This window comes from Rosa chinensis, chromosome 5, assembly GCF_002994745.2.
Source record: "Rosa chinensis cultivar Old Blush chromosome 5, RchiOBHm-V2, whole genome shotgun sequence".
NCBI lineage: Eukaryota > Viridiplantae > Streptophyta > Magnoliopsida > Rosales > Rosaceae > Rosa > Rosa chinensis.
The window spans coordinates 89,590,474-89,615,935 of record NC_037092.1 but is presented as its reverse complement, the minus strand read 5'-3'; the positions used below and the strand labels follow the sequence as shown (position 1 = coordinate 89,615,935).

Here is a 25,462-nt window from a genome sequence, read left to right as displayed (position 1 = left end):
TACCAAGCCAATGTGACGTGGGATGACATGTAAGGATGGCACATGTATTGCAGATCACACCAGTCCATCATCACTTGTATTCACTACCTGGTGCCTGCTTTGACACTTATATCAATACTACCGTATCGCACTCAAAATTCACTTGTGTTCCCATGGAAAGCAAGGACACTAAGACAACAAGACTGGTAAGAGAAAAGAGCACAATAATCACATAAGAAAGAAAAACACTACAATAAAGGAAGAGTAAAACTGACTATATTGCAATATTTTCCCACCTTGCTTCTAGCTCACATACAAATACAAAAGCAGAGCTGCTCAGCAATGGAAATGATCTAGATTTACAAGACAGGAAATAAACAAACAAGTAAAAGGCAAAGAACAAAGAAAAGACAATATCAAAATATAAGACCCATGAAAAAGAGAAACCCTAAACCCAAAAACCTAGGCAGCAATCAAAACCTGTTAGGAGCTTCAGCTAAAGACTGTAAAAAGACCCAAAGAAAACTGAGGTGAAACTTAAGACTACCGACACCCTAGCCTGCCTGCCTCAACATACAAATACTTATAAGTGCTGACTAACTTGCTATTCCTCAACGAATTATTGACTATTCAAGCAAGGCAAGAGTCAGTCATCATGGCGGTCCACCAAGTATGGAGATACACAGGCTTTCACCCAGCTTCAAGCACAACATTTTGAAGAGTACCACAGACATGGACCGCCACTACGCAAAGGCAGACACTAGCAACCGTTTGCAACCCCATTTGCTACAACCCTCTTCTCAGCCACAACCGGCTTAGCACCCTTTGGGGCTTCTCCAGTTGCAATTGATCCATTTTCTGCAGGTTTCAGCTCCTCGCTGGCATGCACTATTGAGATAGACTCCTTAGTTATCTCAGAGGGAACATCCGATGAATTTTGTGTTTTGACTTGCCCATTTGTCACCACCTCTTTCTTCTCATCAAGGGTTTTTCCTTCCCATACCTGCTTTTGTATTTCCCAAAAAAAAAAAAAAGGTAAATTATAGGTAATTTGGAATAATTAACTTGCAAAATAGTAAATAATTGCTAACGGTCCACGCCAGAGGTGAAGAAAGAGACCCAAAAAAAAAACAAGTTGCAAGAAAGAATTTACCTGCTTCTGAAACTGCTGCTGTTGCTTAGCCTTCTTCTCCTGAATTGTCTTCTGGCGGGACTCATAAAATCCAAAGTCATCCAAAATGCATGTTTTGCTTGAATGCTCCTTGAATATTTTGATCATTTTAAGCCCTGGTTCCAACTTAACCTACATACCATAAAATTAATATTCAGAAGTTGCAAACAAAGAAAACAGAAGTAGAAAAACTGTAAGATGTAAAAAATTACCTCTTGAGTGTCCCTACTATTAGTCACAGGCTTGTTCTCATTATTTTCAAGAGTAATATGCTTCAGCAAACTGTTAGGAACGTCTTTAACAATATGCCACTTGACAGAGAAACAGCCATTCCATTTGTCTTGCTGCCAGTACTCCAAATTCTTGTTAAAATCAACAGGCCCCAACATCTCAGCGACACCGACAAATTGCCCGCTGGTATTGACCTAAGAAAGAAAATAAGGTAAACATTACTTTAAAAAAAGCCAAAGAATATCTTTAAAAAAATTAATAAAATAAAAATAAAAAACCTCTCAAAGTCCTATACTTACCGAGAAAAAAAGAAATACAGGGCAGCCACCAGTCTTCTCCTGAGCCTCCTGATATGCTGCATGAAGCTTCTTGTTGCCATTTGGTGTGCTGGCCCAAACATTATACTTGATGCTTTTATGGACATCATCCTCACTATATGACTTGATGATGAAAAATTTGGCATCAGTATAATCCTCCGGAAAATCTGCTTTGTTGTACTGCTCTCTGTCTGGAACAGAACTTGTATCCTTTTCCTCATCATTACTAAGATTTGCTGGCACGTTCTGTCCCTTGATAGCCAATGCACTAGGGGGAAAACTCTTTTGGTTCTTTGAGCCTCTCGCCCGAGGTCCTCTGTTGAGTTCATTTAAACCATCCGAGTTCTCATTACCATATCCATAGTAACCACCATTACGTCCCCTGGGTTGTTTATACTTGTTGTCAACAGCCAGCCATGTGCGTCCATTGGTTCGCGAATCATAACCATGAGACCCAAATCCCAGACCGGATCTAACTGTGTTTCCATACTGGCCAAATAACTTGCTAGGGTACATGCTGCTATTCATAAACCCTTGAGCTGTACCTATTCCTGACAGTGGTCTTGGGTGGTGCAAACCCTGTGGGACAAAACAAGTCAAATTCATAAAAAGGAGTGCATTTACATCGATAAAAATCAGATATACATGATGAACCAGTACAAATCATTTACTGGCTTTTTAAGAATAACCTCCAATAGGATTCCCCTAACCTTATATGTTTTCACATAAAAAGATTAGAGGTTTCTGTTGGGACCAAGGAAACAATATAAACCAATTGGGTTGATAATTTGATACATGATGAACCAGTACACATCATTTACTAGCCTTTTAAGAATACTAACAATATTCCATCGGCTAGAACCTCCAATAGGATTCCCCTGACCTTATATGTTTTCACATCAAAAGATTAGAGGTTTCTTCTATTGGGACCAAGGAAACAATGTAACACAATTAGGTTGACATTTCCACTAGTTAATTCAATTAGACAACTGACCAGTAGCTGATATCAAAGGCACGCTACACCTCAACCACAGGAAAAGAAACAAGATATTGAAAATAACCATACCATGAAGTGAGAATTTGGACGGTAGTTCTGATTCCTCAAAGATGGAATTCTATTGCCATTCGAGTTTGAAGAAGTAATGGGTGTATTTGCCACAGGTCTATGCTGCCCATCTGAAAAAAGTGGGGCATCTAACCAAGGAATTGGAGAACGTACTGTGTCATAACCATATCTTGGGTCCTGGTACCCAGGAGTAGGAACACGTGCAGGTAAAGCACCTCGTCCATATGAACCATTGGAGTTGAAAGATGTGGTTTGATATGTCGATAAGGGAGCTGAAACGTTATTTCCTTTCACACTTCCGTTATTTGCAATGCCATTAGAAATTCCATTAGCTGTTTCCACAGGCAGAGGCTTTTGGTCAGCAGCTAAAGATGTGGATACGTCATTCTGAGGGGCTACAGGACTGGGAGTGTATGGCCCACTGGTTGGAGTCAGCGGCTGGAAATAGGGCGGATACTGGTAGTGTTGAGGCCCATATAATTGACCATCATTTCCCATAGTTGGAACAGGGGAAGCTGCTGGTGAATAAGGCCCATACGGTGCATACCCATAACCATGGTGGTACATAAGAGACCCGTTATCTCCATAAACCCCCTAAAAGCACACAATAAAATTACAAATTAGTAAATAACTGATGTGAGACCCAAAAAGAGAGCAATCACCAGGAGAACAATACCCAATGCAATAAAAGAAGAACTTACGGAAGTCATATCTACTCCCTCTGGATTCACATATCTCGAGTAATCATCCCAGTCGCCAGTCCCATCATAGCCTAAAAAATACAGGAAATGGACCATCCATGTCATGCCAATAATTTCAAAAACAAATTGATAATCCACCGAAAACAGATCTCAAGTAGAAATTTTGCCCGTCAACTTACCTCCATAGTAATAGGCTGTTGATGGATAACCATTTGGGAGATAGGAGAAAGATTGATCCATGAAATCAGTCGACAGTGGAGTCACAGAGCGATCAGATTGGATCTGACCATTTGCAGCGTTGCCAGAATCAATAGACCCATATTGGTTAACAGAAGGCTGCATAGAAAAAAGTAATTAACGCGTCTGATCATCAACTTTGATTTTGAAGAATACTGTTTCATGTCCCACTTTACTTGAGCAAAAACAATTGGATGTCATAACAACTAAAACATGTATAGTACCTTCTTTGTAGGCTCTGGAATTTCCAGGGTCTTGGTCTGAGAATCTAATGACAACTTCTGAAGCAAATCTGCTGCTTCTAAAGTAATCAAGAGTGAAGGAAACACAAAAATCGGTCTACATCTGATTCAAAGTACGAGTTATACTGCAACATGTTGTAATAATAAGCATACAGAATCAACAAACCAACACAACAGTATTGACCTGAATTGAAATTACAAAAGGGGTAAGCATCCAGTTGTCAAATTCAATCACTCCATCGATCGGTTACGTAAAAAAACACTTAACTGTCAAGTTCCATGTATCACAGGACTTCAATTAAGCAGAAATTATGCAAAACTAAAAGAGGACTTGAGTTTCTGCAGATACAAATGCCAAATCTATAGCCATGAATTCCCAGACAAGTTGTACAGAACCACAAATCAAGCCTAGAAAGTCAAAAACCAATACAAATCATCTAAAAGCAAAACCTCTACAGCGATCTACATGCTGAGAACAAAGCAATAGCAACAAAGTCAGAGAAGATCGAATTTGATGGAAAAGCAATCAGGAATAAACAGATCGAAGCAGAGCAGAGTGAGATAAGAAGAAAACGAAATCAAAATATACCGATATGGTTAAAATAGATAAGGATACGATCTGCAGGAGGAGCAACGGTGGCCATGGCCGTGAATTGAGAGCTGGATCTTCTACTCCGCCTAGATTGAACTCCGGAGTCTGCCTCAAATCCCTAAAATCCCAATTGGGGGTTTAGCCAACGGAGAGAGAGAGAGAGACAACGGGTCTAACAGCCGCCAAGGGTTTGGGTTTTTGGAAAAAGAGGGTTTTGTTCATCCAAAAGCGGTGATTCAAATAGCACCACGGCTCCTCTACACTACTCTCCCTTCTAATTACCCGCAGGTCACGCTGTCAGCTCATCCAGCCTATCCCATTGGCCCACGCGGACACGTGGCGATTAACAACTGGGACTTGTGACGTGACCCTTTTGGTCTCTCTGGTCAACGCGAAATCTGATTGGGCGGTGATGTGAATTTGACTAGTTGCGCACCCACAGGGAGAGTTTTGAAACCCTAGTTACAAAAGGACATACATGTCCCCGTCCATTGAGGCATGTACGACTTTAACTGGTTTTACCCTCGTTTGGTACTTTTTGGCTCTCTGCTTTTAATTACTACCGGGGGGGGGGGGTTGGGGTGGGGCGGGGGTCACTTTTGCGGCATAAGAATATGGCTCTCTATCACTAGGCTTCAATGGGTATTGTTGCCCTTTGCCTCTTTAGGATTTTTTGCCGTGTTGGAGAAACTGCCTTTACCTTTGCTTCTGCTGGTGCTACCTTAACCACAGCTGTTGGTGGGGATATGGATCCTTTCGAGGGTCTGCTACCAATGCTTTGACTAGGTAAATTTATGCTTCCGGAGTTAAAGTTCATAAGCATAATCGACTGCTTAAGCGGCTAGCTCTCGAACCGGTACGTTAATAGGATTCTACTACTCATGCTTTTTACCATGTTGCTCGTGCCTAAGAACACTAGGTATGTACATCTCGAGTGGTGCTTTACCTCGAACTGCGTATGAATCTACTGCTTCCTCTGCTACAGGCGACATCTCCGCTATTAATGCAGCAGGACTAGTGAATATAGATCTGCTAATCTCTAGCTAGCTATGCTCTCTTTGTGTCTGCTACTAGATATGCTTCTGGCTTTGCGTTATGGGGCCAGTCGGTCAAATGCCTTTGCCCGTCTATATTTTTGCTACTAAAGCAGCTCATTTTTCACTAAAAACTAGTGGTGGGTAAGGTAACCGTTCTTTCGTCCTAAGACCTAGCTTCTGTTGTCTTTCGAAGAATATACTAGTTTGATATTTATTTACCACCTTCCGAAAGAGTGCTACCCGCGGGCCAGCTCGAGAAGCAGAATGCAGTGGCTCGACTGGTCAATCCAAAAAGAGTCAACCGCCTTCCAAGACTCCTACTTCGTAACAAGTGAGAGGGACGCTCGCGCACAAGTACCATTCTTGAGTAGCTTTGCCGAAGACTCCTCGCGTTTCTTGGTTAGAGAGTCAAGGGCGGTGTAAGCGGTTCCCCCTTTCCACCCCTCTTTCAATATGACAATATATAACCAAGATGAGATGAACTTGCTATATTCATATATAATTAACGATCTGTGTCTTTCAAAGTCCAAAAGACCTCTTGTTAGAGCATCTACTGACCCCAAAGCGAGAGGATACCCCATATACCTACTTTTTTCGATCTATGCGGCCATATTTCTTAGGAAATGTATTGCTTTAAGAATTGTACTAAACTTATCGAGAGATTTACCAATTGAGTTACCCGAACATAAAAAATTATAGGAGAATCAGGCTTTGCCGCGACTTCAAAGTACAATTAGGGTAGTCAATACTGAAGAAAGAGAGGTAGGCCTGTCCTTGGTTGAGGCTTTCGAGGAATGGATAGATGGATGATGGTTATCTGGAATCTGGAAGTCTCATTCCCGCCCAAGTCTCTATGTGCCTAACAACCAAAAAGGTAGATGAACCGGGAAGTCACTTATGTCCTTCTAAAGGCCCACCCCGGTGTACACATCAGAGACAGAAAAAAATGTTTCCTGCAAGAACAAGTGATTATAGAACTATTAGTAACCGACTTAATCCCTCGCTTAGGGCATCGATACAGGTGGAAGGATCTCCACCAGACCGAGAAGTGCTCGCAAATAGAGAAGAGAGCTTGAATCGCGTTGTTGCAAGAATGAATCTTCTTTATTTTTAACCACCTTCTCTGAACGTTGGTAATGACTAAACAACCTTTGACCACTAAATAAGGCACCTGACAATACGTGATTCTATTGATTTCACGCACCAAGCATTTTATGGAGGAGGCATTGGAAGAGACATAGTCAAGTTCGTCTGATTACTATCACCTAAAGGCACCCACTCGGTCTAGTCATTTTAGTTTATTCCACCCCCTTTTTTCTTCGGCTTCCCTTGCCCAGGGAGGTAGCACTGCTTCCATCCTAGTAGCGCCGGTGGAAGTTCGAATGGAGGTCCGCTACCCCCCACAAGGCCAGTGGCAACTTTTCGGGCCAATCTCGATATGTGTCTGTCATCTTCCGCAGGATCTGGCTTATGTTTTTATGCCTCCACTGTTCTATTGGTCTGAGGCCTGTACGGCGAGGATTTGTGCTGTTGTATCTGATACCGGCTACTCAACTTCTTTTTTGAGGTGAGATCCCAGATCTAAAATTAGCTCATGCGGTACTCCATATCTACAGATTCTGTTTTCTTTAATGATCTTGGCCTATTTCAGTCTTTGATAAGATGCCACTCCTGGTAAAGTAATCAATTGTGCCACTAAGATGTATTCGTAGAGGTGTGCAAAACATGGTACAAACCTATCAAATCAGTCAAAATCGACCAGTAAATATGGTTTGGTTAAGGTTTTTTAACTTTAAAAATTGAAAGCCGATTCAATACCGAACCAAACCATTTATGAATTGGGTTGGTTTGGTTTCTGTTTTGCTTAAACCCGGAACCCGAACCGACCGGTATGTTTGAAATATAAGAAGAAAAAGTTTTAAATTTATATATATATATATATATATATATATATTTATATATATTCATTTGTCTAGTTCACAAGTTGTTCCAAATAAGTTCTAAATATCCAATTATAACTTTATTCTCAAATGATATACTACCATATCGAATCTAATGCCCAAAGGCCTAGAAGTTTAATATATAATCACTGCGATTGATTTGATCCTCTCATATCACATATATCAATCTCTCATTCTCTAACCTTTAATACTACCATATTAAGATAGTTTTTATAGCTAAACCATCAAATATGTCAATCCCTTTGAATCTATTTTAGATTTTAATTTTTGAATATTGATTTTGGATTTGATTATTGTATTTTAAATTTAGATTATGCTTATTTAATATAATTTTTATTATTTAGATTGAATTTTTCTATAATTTTTTTCATAAATAGTATATATGTTAATATAATATAGGTTAAAATCGTCTAACCGACTAAATCAAACCATCTTTAATTGGATTGGATTGGATCGGGTTAAGTTTTTTTTTTTTTAATAACCGGCTGTCCAAAATGTTTAAACCGCTCACTTTAGTATAGAGACGGTTTAAAGTCAAAACCGATCCAACCCAATCCGTGTGCAGCCCTAGTTGTGGCCACTTCGAGGTTCATACTGATACAGACGTGTTTCTAAAGTGACTAGTCAAAATGATTTTTTAGTTACTTTGGTTAAAATTTAACTTTAAAATGACTAACATTGCTAAAGATACATAACAGTCTCTATTATTCGATATTACCAAATGGTAATTTCTTTATTTTTAAGAACAAACAAAATATGACCCAACTTCATATTCGAACATGATTTTCACATTCTGAACAATTTTTACACTTTGCACTTAAGGTGGAATAAGTGTGAACAGTTCGGTGTTTGGGCCAGAATCGGCCACTAAACCAACCACATTAGTTTCACCTACCAACAGATCGAGATTGAGACCAGCAACATATCTTCCATACCCAGACAATTTTGATAGTATCTAGCCCAAATCTAGCTATACCTTAAATTGTTTAGGTTATATCGACCTTCTGACCATACAATGTACAAATTTTGTCAGTTATTTGCGCATAGGCCTAATCGACTACCAAACTAAACTGGAAAGCAACTATGATTTGAGACAATTGTTGGTTTAGATTGAAAACACTCATATCTGCTTGCATTGTATTTGTTTATATATTTTAGCATTTTTAAAAGTGATTGAAAATGAAATGCATTCGTTAAGTGTAAAGTGTGTTGAGAATCTGTGTGTTTGACGCGAAAATCCAGTATGGTGCAAACTGTCTCTTTTGAGCGTGTGATTGCGCAGGCGTGCCAGCACCGTTGGGTGCAGTCGTCGGGGTAGTCCCTTGACCTGACTTCTTCTTCAAGCGCTGTGGGTGAGGAGAGCACCAACCTCACCACAGGGTTCTTCTCTAGCCTTTCGGGAAAGGACTTCTGCCTTACGGATAAGGACTTTGGGTGTGATCTCTTCGCTTTCACTGTATCGATACTTAGTGTTGTAGACTAAGCAGAGCAATCACTGGGAAGTTGTGAGAAAGCACGGGTTTTGCTAAAGCGTGACTTTAGCTTCGCTGGGTTGCGAGGACATTACCCTTGCTTCGCTGGTTGTGTCGGTGGTAGTAGCACTGGCAGTCGGCTCGCGAGGAGACTAGGACTGGAAGCACGGTCGCCGGGTTGATCTGGTGATGCTACAGTCGGCTCTTGGAGAGACTAGGACTAGCGCGCGGTCACCGGGTTTCAACAAGGTTGAAGGTTTGCTCCGGGGAGGCTTTGTAATCGCTGGGATTAGTTGATTTGAGAGAGGTCTTCTTTGTGTCCTTGAACCCTAGTATTTATACCTAGGTCTTCGACTGTTCCTTGCTACCGAAGGATTATTGATTGAAGTTTCCTATTCAATCTCTGCTACTTGACTCCAATAAGGTTTCGTTTTCCTTATGGATTACGGAATGGGCGAAGCTGTAACCCAAACCCAAGTAGGCTTATTTTTGGGCCGCAGGTATCGGCCCGCTATGCTAAATCCACTAAAGGATCTTGCCAAAATTACTTTTGGGCTCAAACATTGCCCCCCAGGCCCCGAAAGCAGGCCCACGAAGATGTAACTGCTTGAAGGGGACTAAAACGACGCGCCGATCGCTTGAAACAATGTCATTAATGAAGGTTGCGTCCTTTCGTTTGCAAAACGCCCTTCTGTCGTATCGTTTCCCTCACAAAAATCCTTATTTAAACCCAAAGCCGCTAGACCTGTCACATCAGAAAACCCCTCCAGTCTCTTAAACCCAGAAAAATCCATTTCGTCCATTACCTCCTTCGCAGAAACCCAGAAATGGCTCCCCCAAAGAAGATAGTCATCGATTAGGAGGAAGAGTTAAACGAAAAGGTTGCCCATACTTGGGGAACCAGCATTGGTACCCGCATTCATCTCCACACACCTATCCATCGACCCCTGCTCCTTCGATTCTCCGACCATCAAACCGGACTGGGTCCAGCGCCACGAGATGCTATTCCAGACGACGCTATCGCTCTCTATGGCCTACCAGTCCGTCGACCCATTCCAGTCCTCCGAAGGACCCCTGGAGATTTCAGTAGCTGGGGCGCCCAAAATCATCGAGCCAAAATAGGGCATTGGCCATCCTCCATCAGTGCAGCAGAGACTTCTTGGTATCGCGCAGCGTGGGCGAGGGATCTGGCTCGTTGGAACGCCGCAGGTATCACGCATACTATCGATCTATGTTTCAATCTTCCTGGCGGCAGCAATCGCTCGCCACTCGCTGCTTTCCTTTGTTTCTGGAATACCGCCACCAACTAGGGCTGGCCTGGCGAACCGTAAAACCGAAGGAACCGCACCGAACCGCACCGAAAAACTCGGTTCGGTTCGGTTTTAGAGCATATGTATTTGCATTTTTCTCGGTTCGGTTCCTAATGAAGTGTTATCGGTTCGGTTTCGGTTCTTGTTTTTAAAACCCCTTTGGAACCGAAATACAGATGTCAGTGTATAAGTGGATATTAGGGCCAAGCTTATTTCTGTAAAATAGACTCATTCTCATTTGATCCGGCGCCAACATCTGATGTGTCTAATTCCTATCCATTCGATCAAAGTCATCAAACCCTAACATCTGATCTGTCTCTAAGTCTCTAACCCTCTATCGCAGAGAGCCTCAGACGCTCACTGCCTCACTCTCTGCCCTCACTCCATTCTCTAACCCAGACGATCGAAAGATTCAAAACCCAGACGAGCAAGACGATCACACTCAAAGATCGGACGATCGCCCAGACGAGCAAGACCATTGCGTCTTCGATTTGCGATTTGGTTGATGCAATCTGGACCCTAGTCTTCGACCACCATCAATGTAAGTCTGGACCCCAGTCTCATGCTTTTCTTTCACTCCCTCTCTTCTCCGTCTCCTTCATCTTCTTCTTCTTCTTCTCTCTTCAAGTTTCAGTCTCTCTTCTTGAAGTCAGAGGCCGACCCGGAAAGCAGGTGCAGGCGTGCAGCTATTGGAGTCCGAGATCCGACAACTATTGGAGTCCGGAAAGCAGGTGCAGGTGCAGGCTCTGCCTCTAAAGATTTGTGGTATAAAAATTCAAACTTTGTTCTAGTTTGTTTCAAACTTTCAATTTTTGATGGTTTTTGCTTACTTGGTGCGATTTGGAATCCTATGTGGTTAATTTGGCAACCCATTTATTCGATTTGATTAGGCAATTACTTGGTCATGGTTGGTACTTTGATAATTCACAAAGATCATATAACAATTGTGGTGGGTAGGGATGTAATATGATATGCATTTGGGGGATGTGCATCACGAGCTGGAAATCATGAGGAAAAACACCAGTTAGCTTGCATCAAATCAAATTAGAATCAAAAACCACTTTGAGGAGTATCAATTACTTTTTATGTAAATAGAATTATGAACTTATACGTTATGCATCAGATGTATTGAAACACCCACTTATGGAAAAACACCAAGCCTTTGAAAGACACACTGCATTATTGCTTTCTCTCAAGGCAGCTTGTCATTTATCATCACAAAGTTCACTTGCTTTATGAACCAGAAATAACCACATCTCACATTTTATTTATTTAGTATTTTGGGATGTGGAAGACTCCCATTGTTTTGATTAAACGTAGGGCATAGGCTGCCCATTATTGTGGGTGCTTAACTTCCTTAATTACATAGCATCTTTGATCACTCCCTTAGGCCACAGATTCAAGGGGTGGAGGTAATGGTTCAATTTCTTGTTCATGGACTTGAACAATTAGTTATGCTTTTCTGTTTATTCTAATAAACTATTTCATTCTCTCAGTTTTAGTGCACTGATCTGTCTCTTCCCAGACATATATATATATATATATATATATATAGGTACAGAAACTTAATTTCTCTCCCTCTCCTTATTTTTAATATTATATTCTCCTTACAGTTTTGGAATGTCTCAAAATATATATTATTCTACTATCAAATTCTATTATAAAACTATTAAAGATGAACACTAATGTTCCTTAGTTCTCAAAGATTTAAAGGGCGAGTGCCTGCTCTTGAAACTAACATCTTTATGAGAACCACTTGCTGATAAAAGTTTTGCTTTCCAATTTCCATCACCCTATGACAGTGTGACCAATTGCTTTGAGTCTTTTGACCTCAAGAAAATTCAAAGACAAAAATGATCTGCCTTGGGTTAGTAGGTTATTGTTGATAAAGGATTGTTGTATAGGCAGTGAAAATTGGGAAATGACAAGTCTCCATTTCTTTGATGCAGGCTGAGGTTGACTTTCTGGGACAGCTCCACCATCCAAATCTTGTAAAGCTTATTGGGTACTGCATTGAAGATGATCAACGGTTGCTCGTTTATGAGTTTATGACCCGTGGGAGTCTTGAAAATCATCTCTTCAGAAGTGAGTATGATTACATTCTTCTTGTTCTATTTCTGCATAGTGGATTAGTGGATAAACGTGTGTGTATAAACTTATCGATCAGACCATTTTTCTGTTCAGCTTGGAAAATATTTAATAAACATCTTGTCCTTTCATCTTTGTCTTTGTGAAGTATTCAAGGGCTACTTGACATGGCTGTTTTGGAATACAATAGCACTGAGTATACAACTTTCATTGGGTTTTGTCCATGATCAAATCCACTTGTACTTAGCTGTAGAGAGTAAAACTGTTTGCACTGAGGATCGACCAAGCTCACTGTGTAGATTGTTTTTCCCTAAAGTGTCGAGGACCACATGCTTTATGGCCTTATTCGGAAATGTTTAAGAAGTGCCACTTCTTATGTCAAGACTTAACTTTAGAACTCACAACTCACTTGCTTAGTTAAGCCACAGTGCATTCTAATCTGTGAATATAGAAGAACCTAATCTGTTTTTTTTTTTTAAGATTCTGTGCAGCCAAAACTCTGAGACACTTGACTTTCATTCTTCTGCCATGGCTTCAACAAGAAGAAGCATGTACCTAGAGCAGTAAACCCAATTTTTACAGGTAGTTTTCTCTCTATCCATTTCTGGTCTTCTCAAATTGTATAGGATTTGATATTCATTTTCTGTGGGATTGATTGGACTGTGTGGGATTGATGGTTTGAGAATTGCAAACTGGGATTTTTTGTATTTACTATGCATTTGAGGTGAACTAGTAAATGGTAGTTTTCTTTTGAGTGCTCTGTTGCGGTATAGATTATATAAGAACCTACTGCTACTGTATGACTGCTACTACTGCTAGTGCTATGTTGCTCTGTTTTGCTCAGTTTTGTTTGTGCTTTGTTAACTATTAATGAAAAAAAGATATTTGCATCTGTTTTGAGGCTAGGAAATATTGCTAAACAAAATTGCTTGTCATCTTCATTTCAGGCCAGGGAATATTGAGGTTGTACATATGCTTACAGCTTGCTGCCTTTGAGATCTACTTCCATGTTCGCAACATCTGCTAGCTGCTCTAACCCATCTACTTCCAGTGACCAACCATCCGCTAGCAATGACATTGTGCTTGTAAGCAACAACCCCGCGGCAGAACAAGTAGCAGTTGCTCCAAAACGGACCAAAGCAACCAAAGCAACCAGAGCTTCTACTGCTCGGAGCTCTGTTGACAAGAGAAAAAGAGGAGAGAAGAAGAAAGGCAAGCAGAGGTCTGACGTATGGGATCACTTCACGAAGGAGGATCATCCTTTAATTGAGACTATCGATGGAGTGGAGAAAGTGGTTGGCCATACTAAGAGAGCTCAATGTAAGTACTGTCTGACTCATTTGGCATGCAATTCATATGAAAATGGTACATCTTCTCTTAGGAAACACATTGAGATAGTGTGTAAGGGATACACTGGTAGAGTTAATGTAGAATCCGGCCAACAAGTTTTGACTAGTGATGGTAGAAGAGGTGGGAGTACTTTGGTTAGTGTGAATTGGTCACAAGATAATTGTGTGGAAGCTGCAACTCATATGATAGTTGTCGATGAACTTGCATTTAGTTTCATTGAAAAACCGGGTTTTAGGTATTTTTGCAGTGTTGCTGTGCCCTTGTTTAAAGTTCCATGTAGGAAAGTCATAGTAAAAACCTTCCTAGGCATGTATGATGCCAAGAAGGAGGAGTTGAGGAGGGAATTGAAGTCTCACTGTGTGTGTTTGACAACGGACACTTGGACTTCTTGCCAGAATATAAACTACATGGTAATTACTGCCCATTTTATTGATAGGGGATGGCAGATGCACAAAAGAGTGCTTGCTTTTTGTGTGGTTCCAAACCACCTTGGTGTAACCATAGGAAAAATCTTGGAGAAGTGTTTGATTGATTGGTCAATAGATAAGGTTTTAACAATTTCTGTTGACAATGCCTCTGCCAATAAGCATGCCATTGATTACCTTAGGAAGAAAATGTGCAATTGGGACACAAAACCAATTTGTGGAGGTAAGTTTATGCATGTGAGATGTTTGGCTCACATTGTAAACCTAATTGTGAGGAGTGGACTGAATATGATGGAGAGGTCAGTAGCTAGCATAAGGAATGCTGTGAGATACGTTAGAAGTTCGGGTGCAAGGTTGGATGAATTTAAAAGCTGTGTAGAGCAGGAGAAAGTTGAATGCAATAAAATTTGCATCTTAGATGTTCCAACAAGGTGGAATTCCACCTTTCTTATGTTGGACACAGCTTTGGAGTTAAAAAAAGCATTTGAAAGATTGAAGGATGAGGAGGATTCAAGGTACAAAAAGTACTTTGATGAAAATGAGGAAGATGAAGATGATGATGAAACTGAAAATCAGAGTAAGAAGAAAGTGCCTGTAAAAAGGGTAGGGCCACCAAGTGATGCAGATTGGGACAATGCAGCAGTTTTTGTGAAGTTCTTGAAAGTCTTCTACGATGTGACCCTTAATGTTAGTGCTTCACTTACCCCCACTGCACACAAGGCATTCCATGATATTGTTACTATTGAAGCAGAGCTTGAAGATCTCAGTTCTATTGGGGTAGGGCCTGATTCAAGTGAAGCAGACAACGTCTTGTACAACATGGCAGTCAAGATGAAGGCCAAATATTCCAAGTATTTTGGGAACTTAGATGACCTGAACCAACTCTTCCTAGTTGCTTTGGTCTTAGATCCTAGGTATAAATTGAGGAACATTAGTTGGTTGTGTGATACAATGTTGAATTTGTGTGATTGGGAGATCAAGAAGAAATGTGATGACATAAAGCAGCTTGTGGTAGACTTGTGTGACTTGTATGGGCAGTCTAATGGTTCACATAGTGGACAGACCAAGACCAAGGGTAAAGATCCAAGTACTAGTGCAACAGGTACTAGTAAGAGTAGAAGCAAAGCAAGGATTCTTAGTGGGAAGAGGGCTGTTATGCAAGAAGACTGGAATAGGCAGCTTGAACAGAATAACGATGTTGTGGTGGGACATGAAGTTGATAGATATTTACTGGACCCTATAGAAAAACTGGCTGAAAATGATGATTGGAAGATTTTGGATTGGTGGAAGCTGAATGGAGGTAAATATCCCAACTTGCAATCATTGGCTAGAGATATATTAGCCATACAAGTGTCAACAGTTGCGAGTGAGTCAAGTTTTAGCACTGGGAGAAGGGTAATAGATCCATACAGAAGCTCTTTAAATCCAAAAACAGTTGAAAAATTGATATGCCTACAAAATTGGTTGAAGGCTGATGCTATTATGGGGTTGGAGTACATTCCAACTATGGAGGAAATGGAGTCATACGAACAGATTGAAGCTGATATGTATTTTTGATGTTTTTAGTTTACTGTTTTTGAAACTGGTACAACAACTTTGGGCAATTTATATGAGATTGACTGTTTTGAGTTTTGACATCGTGCAGACCATGAAAAAGAGGATAGAGAGAAAGCTGAGAAGGCCAAGAACGTTATTGCTGCTGCATCTGCATCTGCCCCAAGTGGCAAAACAACCAAGAGTTCTGAGGCTTCAGCTTCTGCCCCTACAACCAAGAAGAAAAGGCATAAAAAATGATGCAATTCATCAACAATCAAGGATGCATAAAGGTCTGAACATTTTTGCTTCATTTGAAGTTCATTTTTTTTTTAAAGTATCCTAATATAGCTACACACAGATTCCCGACTTGGTTTCTAATATAGCTATTTTCCAAAGTCTTAGCTGTACATCATTACCCTGACTTGGTTTCTAAATTAAATGTCTTAAACTGTGATGAGTGCCTAATCATCTCTTATCGTGTATACTGAGTTTTAAAAGGGTCTTCTGAGTTATGAGCTACATTAGTTTTGTTTGTATGCGCTTTGTTATGTTACAAGAATCTGTGTGTAGCTATCTTTTCATTGAACACTAATGAATGCAGATTTGTTATTTTGTATGCAGATTTGGTATTGAATATGGAAGGCCGGAAGCCTTGTTGCATTGATGAAGAGGAACTGAGGAAGCCATGCTGGAAATGTTTGATTGTTTGCAGTAATGCACTTTGAAGAAATATTGAATCATTCATGAACTATTTCAATTTTAGTTAGTTTGTTTCAGTTTGAGACTTTGAATTGCTCAGTTTGATGTTGATTGTTGATTGTTGATGTTGATGTTGATGTTGATTGTTGATTGTTGATGTTGAATGTTGATGTTGATGTTGATGTTGAACTATTTCAATTTTAGGTTTGTTTCAGTAGGAGACTTTGAATTTCTAATTTGTTATGTTGATGTTGATTGTTGAATATGTAGATTGTAGATTGAGTTTTATGAGTGAATGGTATTTGCAATATTGAATCATTTGAATATATGTATGGAAATCAGGAAAACTAGAAGCTGGAGACTAGAAAAGGCTGAAAAACAGTTTGTCTGTATGGAAAAACAGAGGAACCGAAAGTGGAACCGAACCGAACTTGGAGCTAAAAACCGAGGAACCGAAAGTAGAACCGAACCGAACTTGGAGCTAAAAACTGAAAAACCGAGTGTGAAACCGAAAAACAGGAAAACCGACTAGAACCGAAAAACCGAGGAACCGACCCGAGAATGGTCGGTTCGGTTCCATTTCGGTTCTTGATACAAAAATCAGCATACCCAAACCGATTATCTCTTCTCGGTTCCGGTTCCGGGTTCTGATTTTAAAACCATAGAACCGACTCAGGCCAGCCCTACCACCAACACATTTGACTTTAGATTTGGTCAAATGAGTGTCACTCTGTTGGATATTCTCGCCATCACTGGCCTGCCCATCGATGGCGAACCTTATGTGCATGGTCAATTTGATTCTGTCAACTTCACTTCGACCATGGCCCAGCACGGTCGTAGTTCCCACAGTGGCTCCTACCCACGATGGTTGGCGTATTACAGCCGGGAACACAATGCGACCGGCGGAATCGCTTTTCTGGAGTATTGGCTCTGCAAGTTTATATTCTGCACCTCTTCCTGCAAGCCCACTGGTACTTGGACTCTTCTAGCGACGGCCCTCTACAACGGCCGCAATATCGGACTTGGGCAACCAGTATTAGGAGCCCTCTACCGCATGCTATACCAGGCTACCATGCACCCATTTGAGACTAGCATGTCTGGCCCCTTTTGGATTTTGGATTTCTGGATCCAAACTTACTTCCCGTTCTTCAGTCGCGATGACATCCCGCTACTCCCACCGGCCGACCAACTCCTGGGTCGGTGGTTCTGCCGTGAGGGAAGGTATTCATCCCCCCTACTCCGAGTGTTTTTCTTACCTGTACCTTTTAAACGAGATGCCATACTGCGACATAATTTTGGGTAGAAAATTCCCCTCTTTACTTGAATATGGTTTTCTTCCTGGCGATCCTCGCTACACTGATCGCGCACGCTTGGCTTTTCGTCGCGCGATCTCCTGTACAGACATCAGGATCGCTGCCGAGGAACTCAGCTACGAGCTCTATGCTCCTAATCATTTCGCTCGTCAATTCGGCCTTGTCCAATTGGTGTCATTCCCTCTATACGACGCCTGGAATTACAACACTTCCTGGCGCAGATTCGGGCCCCCTCTTGGATCTGTGCCAGCGCAAAGTATGCTTGCGCTGGTTGATCTTCCTGACTGGGCCCAAGTTATTGATGCTGTGGACGGGGCTGAGGAAGGATACGAAGACTGGTGGGCGGAGGTTTCAGTTAATTGCTGGACTCAGCAGGACGACGAACTCTTCGCAGCACTCTTTGGAGAACTGAAAAACCCCTATCCTGTCGATGTTGAAGTGCTCGCTCGCTTTCCCGAGGATGCGACAAATCCCCAGCCTCTTCCGGTGACACAGACGACGCGAGTTCCTCGCCCGGCACAGGCTGGTATTGTAATCCGTGAGGTAAGTATCTGAGCCTTATCTTCTGCAATTCTTCCTTTTATTTTCTTTCTACTCACCCCTCGCTATGTCAGGGAACTACGCCACGCTCTGGTGCTCGCACAATCCGTGCTTCCCCAGCCGCTGGCCAGTCTGGAAAGCAGAAGGCGGTGCTCACAGAGCCTGAAGCTGAAGAATCTTCTTCCGACGACGATAATCCGCAAACTGTGAGAACCCTCTACTCTTAGGATCATGCCTCTCTGATGAATCAAGTCTAACTTTGCAATTTTGGCAGATCGCGGCTGCTCTGGCTCGCAAGCGCAACTGCTCAGACCCTCGCACTGACCCATGGGAAGAGGATGAACCACTCGCTGATCGACTGGTAAGAGATAGGAAAATCATACTAGCCATTATCTATCTTTTAGTCTAATTCCTATAACTGTTTCACTTTGCAGATCCGTCGCCGGCCATCCGGACACACTGGGGAAGGCTCTTCCGCTGCTGGTGAAGGAACAACTACCCCGCAGGCTCAAACACCCACGGATTCTAGTAATCTCCCACCGCCCGCCAGCAACGCGAACGATGTGCATTTGGCTTTGATTCCGGTGCAGGTTATAGACGACAGCTCACCCGAGCTGGACGAAGGAATAGCCCCTTCATACTCGCCGCTTGAGGAACCGGTCGCTGCACAACCCCTAATGCAGGTATCGCTTGATCCCCTCCCTGATAAAGCAACTCAAGAGCCTGCGCCGATAGCAATTCTGCATGAGCCCCTGGCTGTAGAGGTACACTTTGAACCGAAGGCCTTAGTCTGTTTTATTTTCTGTGCACTCTAATAAGTCCTTCTTAACCACAGAGTCTTGATCCTGTCGGGGAAACAGCAACTGCTGCAGAGGTGCCTGTCGCTGATCCGGCAGACCCAATCGGTGGAGATGTGGTGGTCCAGGATCCTGCCCCCCATGTCCCTGAAGTGGGAGAAGGAGCAAATGTCGAACCAGAGCCAGAAAAGGTCCCTGTTATAGAGCCTCAGGAGGCCCCTACTGCTGCTGCTGATACTGATGCTCCTGCTCCACCTTCCGAACCTCCTTCTAGGCTGGAGAGACTTGTTCGCGTACTCGAAGTGGCCCCTCCAGGAGTCATAGATGAAGCGAGGGATGGGTTGCAGCGACTTCTGGGTCCTGATATCTTATTGCCAGGTGCGCCCGCCAGAGCTCAGGAAGACTTGATGGTTCTTCGCCGCGAGCGAACCATCACTGAGGCTGAGTTCACCGAGATATATGAGCTGTTACAAAACCTTCCTGAGCGGATCAATGAACGAACGAACGCAACCGCACAAGCGAGGCAAGCTCAGGTCCATTATCCGGGCCTTGCACACCAAACAGAGACATCTCGTGATTTCTTGGGCGATAGAGCCGTCCTTGTCAGAGACTTGTGCATCACACAAAATCATCTTGGGACACAAATCCGGGACCTGCAAGCCCAACTGACTGCGGTGACGGCCCGGCTTGAGCATGAGGAACCTCTGTTAGAGCAACCCTTAGCAGCTTTCGAAGCGATGTCTCAAAATTTAGCTCAGGCTCGCGAAGCAGCCAGACAAGCGGAGCGAGCTGCTGCCGACGCCAGTTTTCGTTTGGATGAACACTTACTTCGCTTGACCCATGCGGGCCGAAAACTTTAGGCCCCTGTTAGGCCCAATTTGGATGAACAATATTATATTTATCTAATATATTTGGCCCACATTGCTTGGCCCAAACATACATTCAGTTTACGAATTAATGTCTGCCTTTATTGTCATTGAAATTGGTTTGACGAAAAGTTTCGAAACAGAGCGGTTATCTCCTCAGAGACTGCCCCGCTTCCCACCCGTTTTCAAGTACCTTCATTTCCGAGATTTTTGCATTCAATTCCTCTGATACTCTTATTGATGGCTTTGAAAGTACTTCAACCGTCCATCGCACGGTTGAGGCCACTGAACTTGGCTCTATAAATACCAACACTTTGGGAAAAAAAGAAACACCAGCAAGTATGGCTTTCCCAGATATAGTTTTGCAAACCTTACTTCTCTTTCTTCATTTTCTGAGATCTTCCCCTCATAGCCTCATCCTCAGCCCCAAATCCATAGACTTCATGGCTTAATCTCAAGACCTAGATAGGCCTCATGGCTTAATCTCAGGTCCAGTAGCATGTCTTCGGTTTCTGAAAATCTGGATGAACTTGCCAGTCTCAGTTAAACCGAAGAGCATGTCACGCTCCTAACGCGGCATAACCCTATTCTGAGAGGTCCCTCTTCTCGGACTGCTCGCGTGGAGCATGGGGAAGAAGGGCGGAAGGCCACGTTGAGGCCGACTGTTCTTCTTTCGCTGTCTACCTCCAGGGCCTGACTACTAGACTTCTGTTTTTCCCCTGGAGGTAGATGTGGTTGTGGGTCGCGCTCGCTCTGGATACCAACTCCATCCCGGAGGACAACCAACTAGAAGGGTTGGGATGGATTATTTCCTTCCCTCTTCCTCCGGTACAAATGAGAGCAGCTGCGACTCAGATCAGAGGAGGATGTGGGTGAAGAGAAGAAGAGTGCCAGCGGTACTGCCTATGTCCTCCTTCCCACCGCAAGATCCAGAAACTCTTAGAAGATCTGAAATCCTTATGATTCTTAAAGCCACTTTTGGCCTTGTAATTGCAAATGTAAATGTTTCTATCTGTACTGCTTTTGGCCGCAAAGCCACTTTATGAATGAATGTTTTTGTAGTTAAAAGTTATTGTTGTAAAATAAGGCCTCTTGTATAGGCCCCCATGTATATTCTTAACACATGTTGTCAAGGAAAAAGTACAATCAAAGTTGGAAATTATTCCAACATAAAGCCTCAAGAGCAGGCCTGGAAATTAATCAAGAAATTAATCAAAAATAAGGCCTCAAGAGCAGGCCTGGAAATATATAGTGTTGCCCCCCTAGTGTTCGTGAGCGAAGCAAACACACGAGATGAAGGCCTGAACGTAAAGGTGGTGCGAGCCATGGGACGCTATGATTGCTCCCTCTATCTGGGACGAAGGTTAGTCCGATGGATCTTCGAACTCCCAAACACTGGGGTAATATTTCTTCAAGAATCGTCCGTTGATGGGGTTGCGATGGATGTCCCCATCGATGTCCCTGAGGTGAAAAGCCCCGCGCTCCAAAATCCGGTGAACGACAAAGGGCCCTTCCTATCGTGGGGTCCATTTATCGCGGCCGGTTAACTTTTCGCCAAGGGGTAAAACGGCTTTCCAAACAAGCTCCCCTTCTTTATAACTACGACCACGCTCCGCTTATCATAGGCGCGAGCGATACGCTGCTTTTCCATGACCAGATTATCCAAAGCCGCTAACCGCTACTCGCTTAAATCTTCGTGTTCCTGCCACATTGCATGGACGTAGTCTTCTCCGATCAAATGATGTTGCTCTTGGACGCGTAAGGAATGAACGTTAATCTCCAAGGGTAGCACAGCGTCGTGGCCAAACATAAGGGCATACGGTGTCGTCGTGGTGGGACTCCTCTTAGAAGTGCGATAAGCCCAAAGTGTCTCGTACAAAGTATCGTGCCATTGGCGAGGGTTCTCTGCCAGCATTTTCTTTAGTAGGGTAATAATTATCTTGTTGCTAGCTTCCACTTGACCGTTGGATTGAGCGTAATACTGGGCACTGTGGACGAACTAGATGCCAAAATCAGTGACTAGTTGCTCGACGGGACCTCCCATGAACGCTGCCCCCCCCGGTCTGAAACGAGCACCTCAGGGACACCAAACCTGCAGAGAATGTTACGAAAAATAAACTGGCGAATGGTGCAGCCGGAGGCCTCCTTTAATGGCTCCGCTTCAACCCATTTGGTGAAGAAGTCAGTGGCGACGATGATGAACTTATGTTGGAGAGACGAGTGGGGATGGATCATTCCAATCAAGTCTAGTGCCCATCCTCGCGCAGGCCAAGGCTTGATGATAGGTTGCATAGGAATGTTAGGAACATGCTGGACTGGACCATGTGCTTGACAATCTTCGCATCCTTTGGCGAATGCAATACAATCCTTTAGAATGCTGGGCCAGTAATAACCATGTCGCCTAATAAGCCATCGCATCTTGGGTCCCGCCTGATGAGCCCCACATATCCCTGTGTGCGCTTCACGCATTAATCGTTTAGCTTCGCGACCATAGACACACCGAAAGTCCATGCCATCTTCCCCACGGCGTCGCAACTCGTCGCCCCTGAGGAGATAATTTAAAGCGAGAAAGCGAATCTTTCTGTCAGCTGTGGGGTCTGGGCGCTTGAGGTAAGCAACCAGTGGGATGCGCCAATCGACATCTATAGGTTCTAGCACCGCGACCACTGGATCATCTGGCGAATCAGGCCGTGCGAGCCATGAGGGCAGTGTGCGACGCTCAACCTTCAGAAGACGCTCGCGAACTCCATACTTCAATGTAATGCCCGTGGCCAGCTGAGCGAGCTCATTGGCAGCGAAATTGCGCTCGCGGGGAATATGCTCCAAATCGACATCAGTAAACTGATCCAGAAGCTCAATGGCACGATTCAAATATGGCATTAGCAGCCAACTTGCACATCGATATACGTTTTGAAGCTGGTTTATGACGAGCTGAGAATCGCCGCGGATCTGAACGTCTCTTACACCCATTTCTAGTAAGACTTCGAGCCCGATAATAAGAGCTTCGTACTCGGCCTGATTGTTCGTGCATTTGAATTCTAATTGGAAAGAGTAAGAGAAACGATCGCCAGTTGGATTTTCCAAAACAATCCCTGCTCCGGCCAATGTTTCGGTTCTAGAGCCATCAAAGAACAGTACCCAGGGCTGCAAGGAGACTGTGGCCTAGTACCAAACTGCGTATTCTGGGATGTAGGCCAAATCTGGCCGTGTCATAGTGACTGACGCTATTTCCAACTCCTTTGCCGTGGGTATCTCCAACGTAAGATGATGTGCCAGAAAATCTGCAATGGCCTGCCCCTTAACGGCTTTCTGTGGGACGTATTGTAGCGAAATTCTGAAAGGGCGAGGACCCACTTGCCAATGCGGCCTCTCAAAATAGGCCGCGATAACATGTATTTGACTAGATCCGTTTGAGCGATGATGCAGGTAGTAAAGGATAACATGTAGTGTCGCAACTTGCACGCTGAAAAATACAAAGTCAGACACAGTTTCTCCATAGGGGTGTACCTCGTCTCACAATCTGTCAGTGTCTGGCTGAGGTAAAATATAGCATGCTCGATACCTCCTTCATCATCCTGAGCGAGTAGGCTGCCAATGGAAGCCTCAGTTGCTGAAATGTATAACTTCAGCGGAATTCCAGCCCTAGGTGGAACTAGGACAGGCGGACTCGCGAGGTAGGTCTTGATTCTGTCGAAAGCCTCTTGATGTTTAGGCTCCCACACGAACTCAGCCTGTCCCTGTAGTTTCAGCAATGGGGAGAAGGGCTGGATTTTACCTGCAGAGTTAGAGATGAAACGTCTTAGAAAGTTGATCTTACCCAGCAAGCGTTGTAACTCCTTTTTTGTTCGTGGGGCGGTAGCATTGATGACCGCGCTCGCTTTGTCTTCAGGGACTTCGATGCCTCTCTGGTGAACAATGAACCCTAGAAAATCTCCCGCTCGAACCCCAAAAACGCATTTAGCTGGATTCATCTTGAGCTTGTGTTGTCGTATGCGCTCAAACACCTTCCTGAGATCGGTGATGTGGTCACCCTTCCTCTGAGACTTCACCACTACGTCATCGATGTAGACCTCTAAAATCTTCCCCAGTATGTCATGGAAGATCAGGTTCATGGCTCTCTGATACGTTGCTCCGGCATTCTTCAGTCCAAAAGGCATAACCACGTATTCAAAAACGCCCGCGAAGCCGGGACAACGGAATGCGGTTTTATGTCTGTCTTCTTCTGCGACTGGAATCTAGTGATACCCCGCGGTGCCGTCCATGAAAGATAATAATTCATGTCCCGCTACAGCGTCTACTAACATATCCGCGACCGGCATGGGGTAGACATCTTTAGGTGTAGCGACATTAAGGTCTCTGTAGTCAACGCAGACCCTTATCTTGCCGTTCTTCTTGCGAACTGGCACGATATTAGATAGCCACAGATAGCCCTGATAATGCCTGATTTATGCATTTTTTCGACTTCCTCTTTGACGAGGAATTGGGTTTCGGAATTCATTCGTCGCGGCTCTTGTCTCACGGGCCTCTTGTCAGGGAGTGTTGGTAGTTGATGGCAAACTAAGTCCGGTGACAGGCCTGGCATATCCTCATACTTTTCCGTGAAGCAGTCTTTGAATTCATGTAATAACTCAATGAGCCCCTGTTTCTCGCTAGGCTCCAAGTAAGCGCTGATGGCCACTTCCATGGGTTCATCTGCTGTTCCAAGATTAATTTTCTCGGTAGGATCTTTGACCTTAGGAGGTGTGTCATCCAGCGCCGCTGGGGCGAGCTGAACATCGACCTCAGCATCTTGTTCCTGGTCAGAGAGTTCTTCATGGACGACCTCTAAGGTCGCGACCCGCTCATAGGCCTCTTTTTCCACTAAGTACGATGACAGTCTATCGTATAGCGAGTGGAAGGCCTCTATCCCTCCTTCTTGAAGGTCGTAATCCATTAATCATTTAAGGGTTTGGGCACAGCGTGGCCAGGCCTTTCCAAGCCCTCTTTTGCGAGCGTCAGCCCCCACTGTGCCAATTCAGAGGCCGTCACCCCTGTGGGGCGGCCTTTATCATCGATGCCACTGACTTGTAATGGAGTGATGGGCTCCAAATAGTACCTGGCATCTACATAGTTTGCGGAAACGGGGAATGGACGAGGATCTGCTTTAATCACCTCCGCTTTATCAGTCTTCCGGTTCCACATTACGAGCTCCTGATGAAGAGTCGACGGAACACAATAACTCCTATGGATCCAATCTCGGCCCAGAATTGCACTGTAGGCCGCATAACAATCTGTTACAAAGAAAGCATAAACCCCCTCAGCTGGGCCAACCTTGATGCGCAGGAAAAGAAGTCCCAAGGTTTTTGTTACGGTCCCTGCGAAGTTCTTAAGTGTAAGGGATGTAGACTGGATCTTCTCTCTCTTGATTCCGAGCAAGTGCATGGTTCTGGTAGTGATGACATTAACAGCCGCGCCGGTGTCAACCATGATCTTGCTAACTTTGGTGCCGCTCACATTGGCTGTGATATACAAGGGTCTCATGTGTTGGACCAT

General features: G+C 43.6%; 2 protein-coding genes across 4 annotated transcripts; both read right to left on the bottom strand.

The window, feature by feature from the left end:
* Nucleotides 1–212: 212 nt before the first annotated feature.
* Nucleotides 213–4,759, bottom strand: LOC112203448 (YTH domain-containing protein ECT2). 3 transcript variants are annotated; one of them, XM_024344415.2, is made up of 9 exons: nucleotides 4,561–4,759; nucleotides 3,927–4,003; nucleotides 3,645–3,801; nucleotides 3,466–3,536; nucleotides 2,765–3,358; nucleotides 1,681–2,277; nucleotides 1,363–1,575; nucleotides 1,133–1,282; nucleotides 213–985 (listed from the first exon to the last, which is right to left on the bottom strand). In XM_024344415.2, exons 1-9 carry the CDS (start codon nucleotides 4,586–4,588, stop codon nucleotides 740–742), a joined length of 2,133 nt encoding a protein of 710 aa, XP_024200183.1. In that variant the 5' UTR covers nucleotides 4,589–4,759; the 3' UTR covers nucleotides 213–739. The 3 variants fall into 3 exon arrangements, with proteins under 3 accessions (XP_024200183.1, XP_024200185.1, XP_024200184.1); XM_024344417.2 differs by having other exon boundaries at nucleotides 3,927–4,000; XM_024344416.2 differs by having other exon boundaries at nucleotides 213–982; nucleotides 4,561–4,758.
* Nucleotides 4,760–21,949: 17,190 nt separating this feature from the next.
* On the bottom strand, nucleotides 21,950–25,462 carry LOC112164453. The gene is made up of 6 exons (XM_024300643.1): nucleotides 24,995–25,462; nucleotides 24,506–24,725; nucleotides 23,748–23,981; nucleotides 23,438–23,705; nucleotides 23,154–23,393; nucleotides 21,950–23,045 (listed from the first exon to the last, which is right to left on the bottom strand). Exons 1-6 carry the CDS (start codon nucleotides 25,460–25,462, stop codon nucleotides 21,950–21,952), a joined length of 2,526 nt encoding a protein of 841 aa, XP_024156411.1.

What these genes read in the sequence shown, in the direction of transcription:
- LOC112203448 (XM_024344415.2), bottom strand. Translation starts at nt 4,588, where the DNA reads ATGGCCACCGTTGCTCCTCCTGCAGATC. An exon ending in TTCCAGAGCCTACAAAGAAG is followed by an intron (nt 3,802 to 3,926) that starts GTACTATACATG and finishes TTTTCTATGCAG; the next exon opens with CCTTCTGTTAACCAATATGG. An exon ending in AGCAGCAGTTTCAGAAGCAG is followed by an intron (nt 986 to 1,132) that starts GTAAATTCTTTC and finishes GAAATACAAAAG; the next exon opens with CAGGTATGGGAAGGAAAAAC.
- LOC112164453 (XM_024300643.1), bottom strand. Translation starts at nt 25,462, where the DNA reads ATGGTCCAACACATGAGACCCTTGTATATCACAGCCAATGTGAGCGGC. An exon ending in GGAGTTACAACGCTTGCTGG is followed by an intron (nt 23,706 to 23,747) that starts GTAAGATCAACT and finishes CTAACTCTGCAG; the next exon opens with GTAAAATCCAGCCCTTCTCC. An exon ending in GCAAAGGAGTTGGAAATAGC is followed by an intron (nt 23,046 to 23,153) that starts GTCAGTCACTAT and finishes TGATGGCTCTAG; the next exon opens with AACCGAAACATTGGCCGGAG.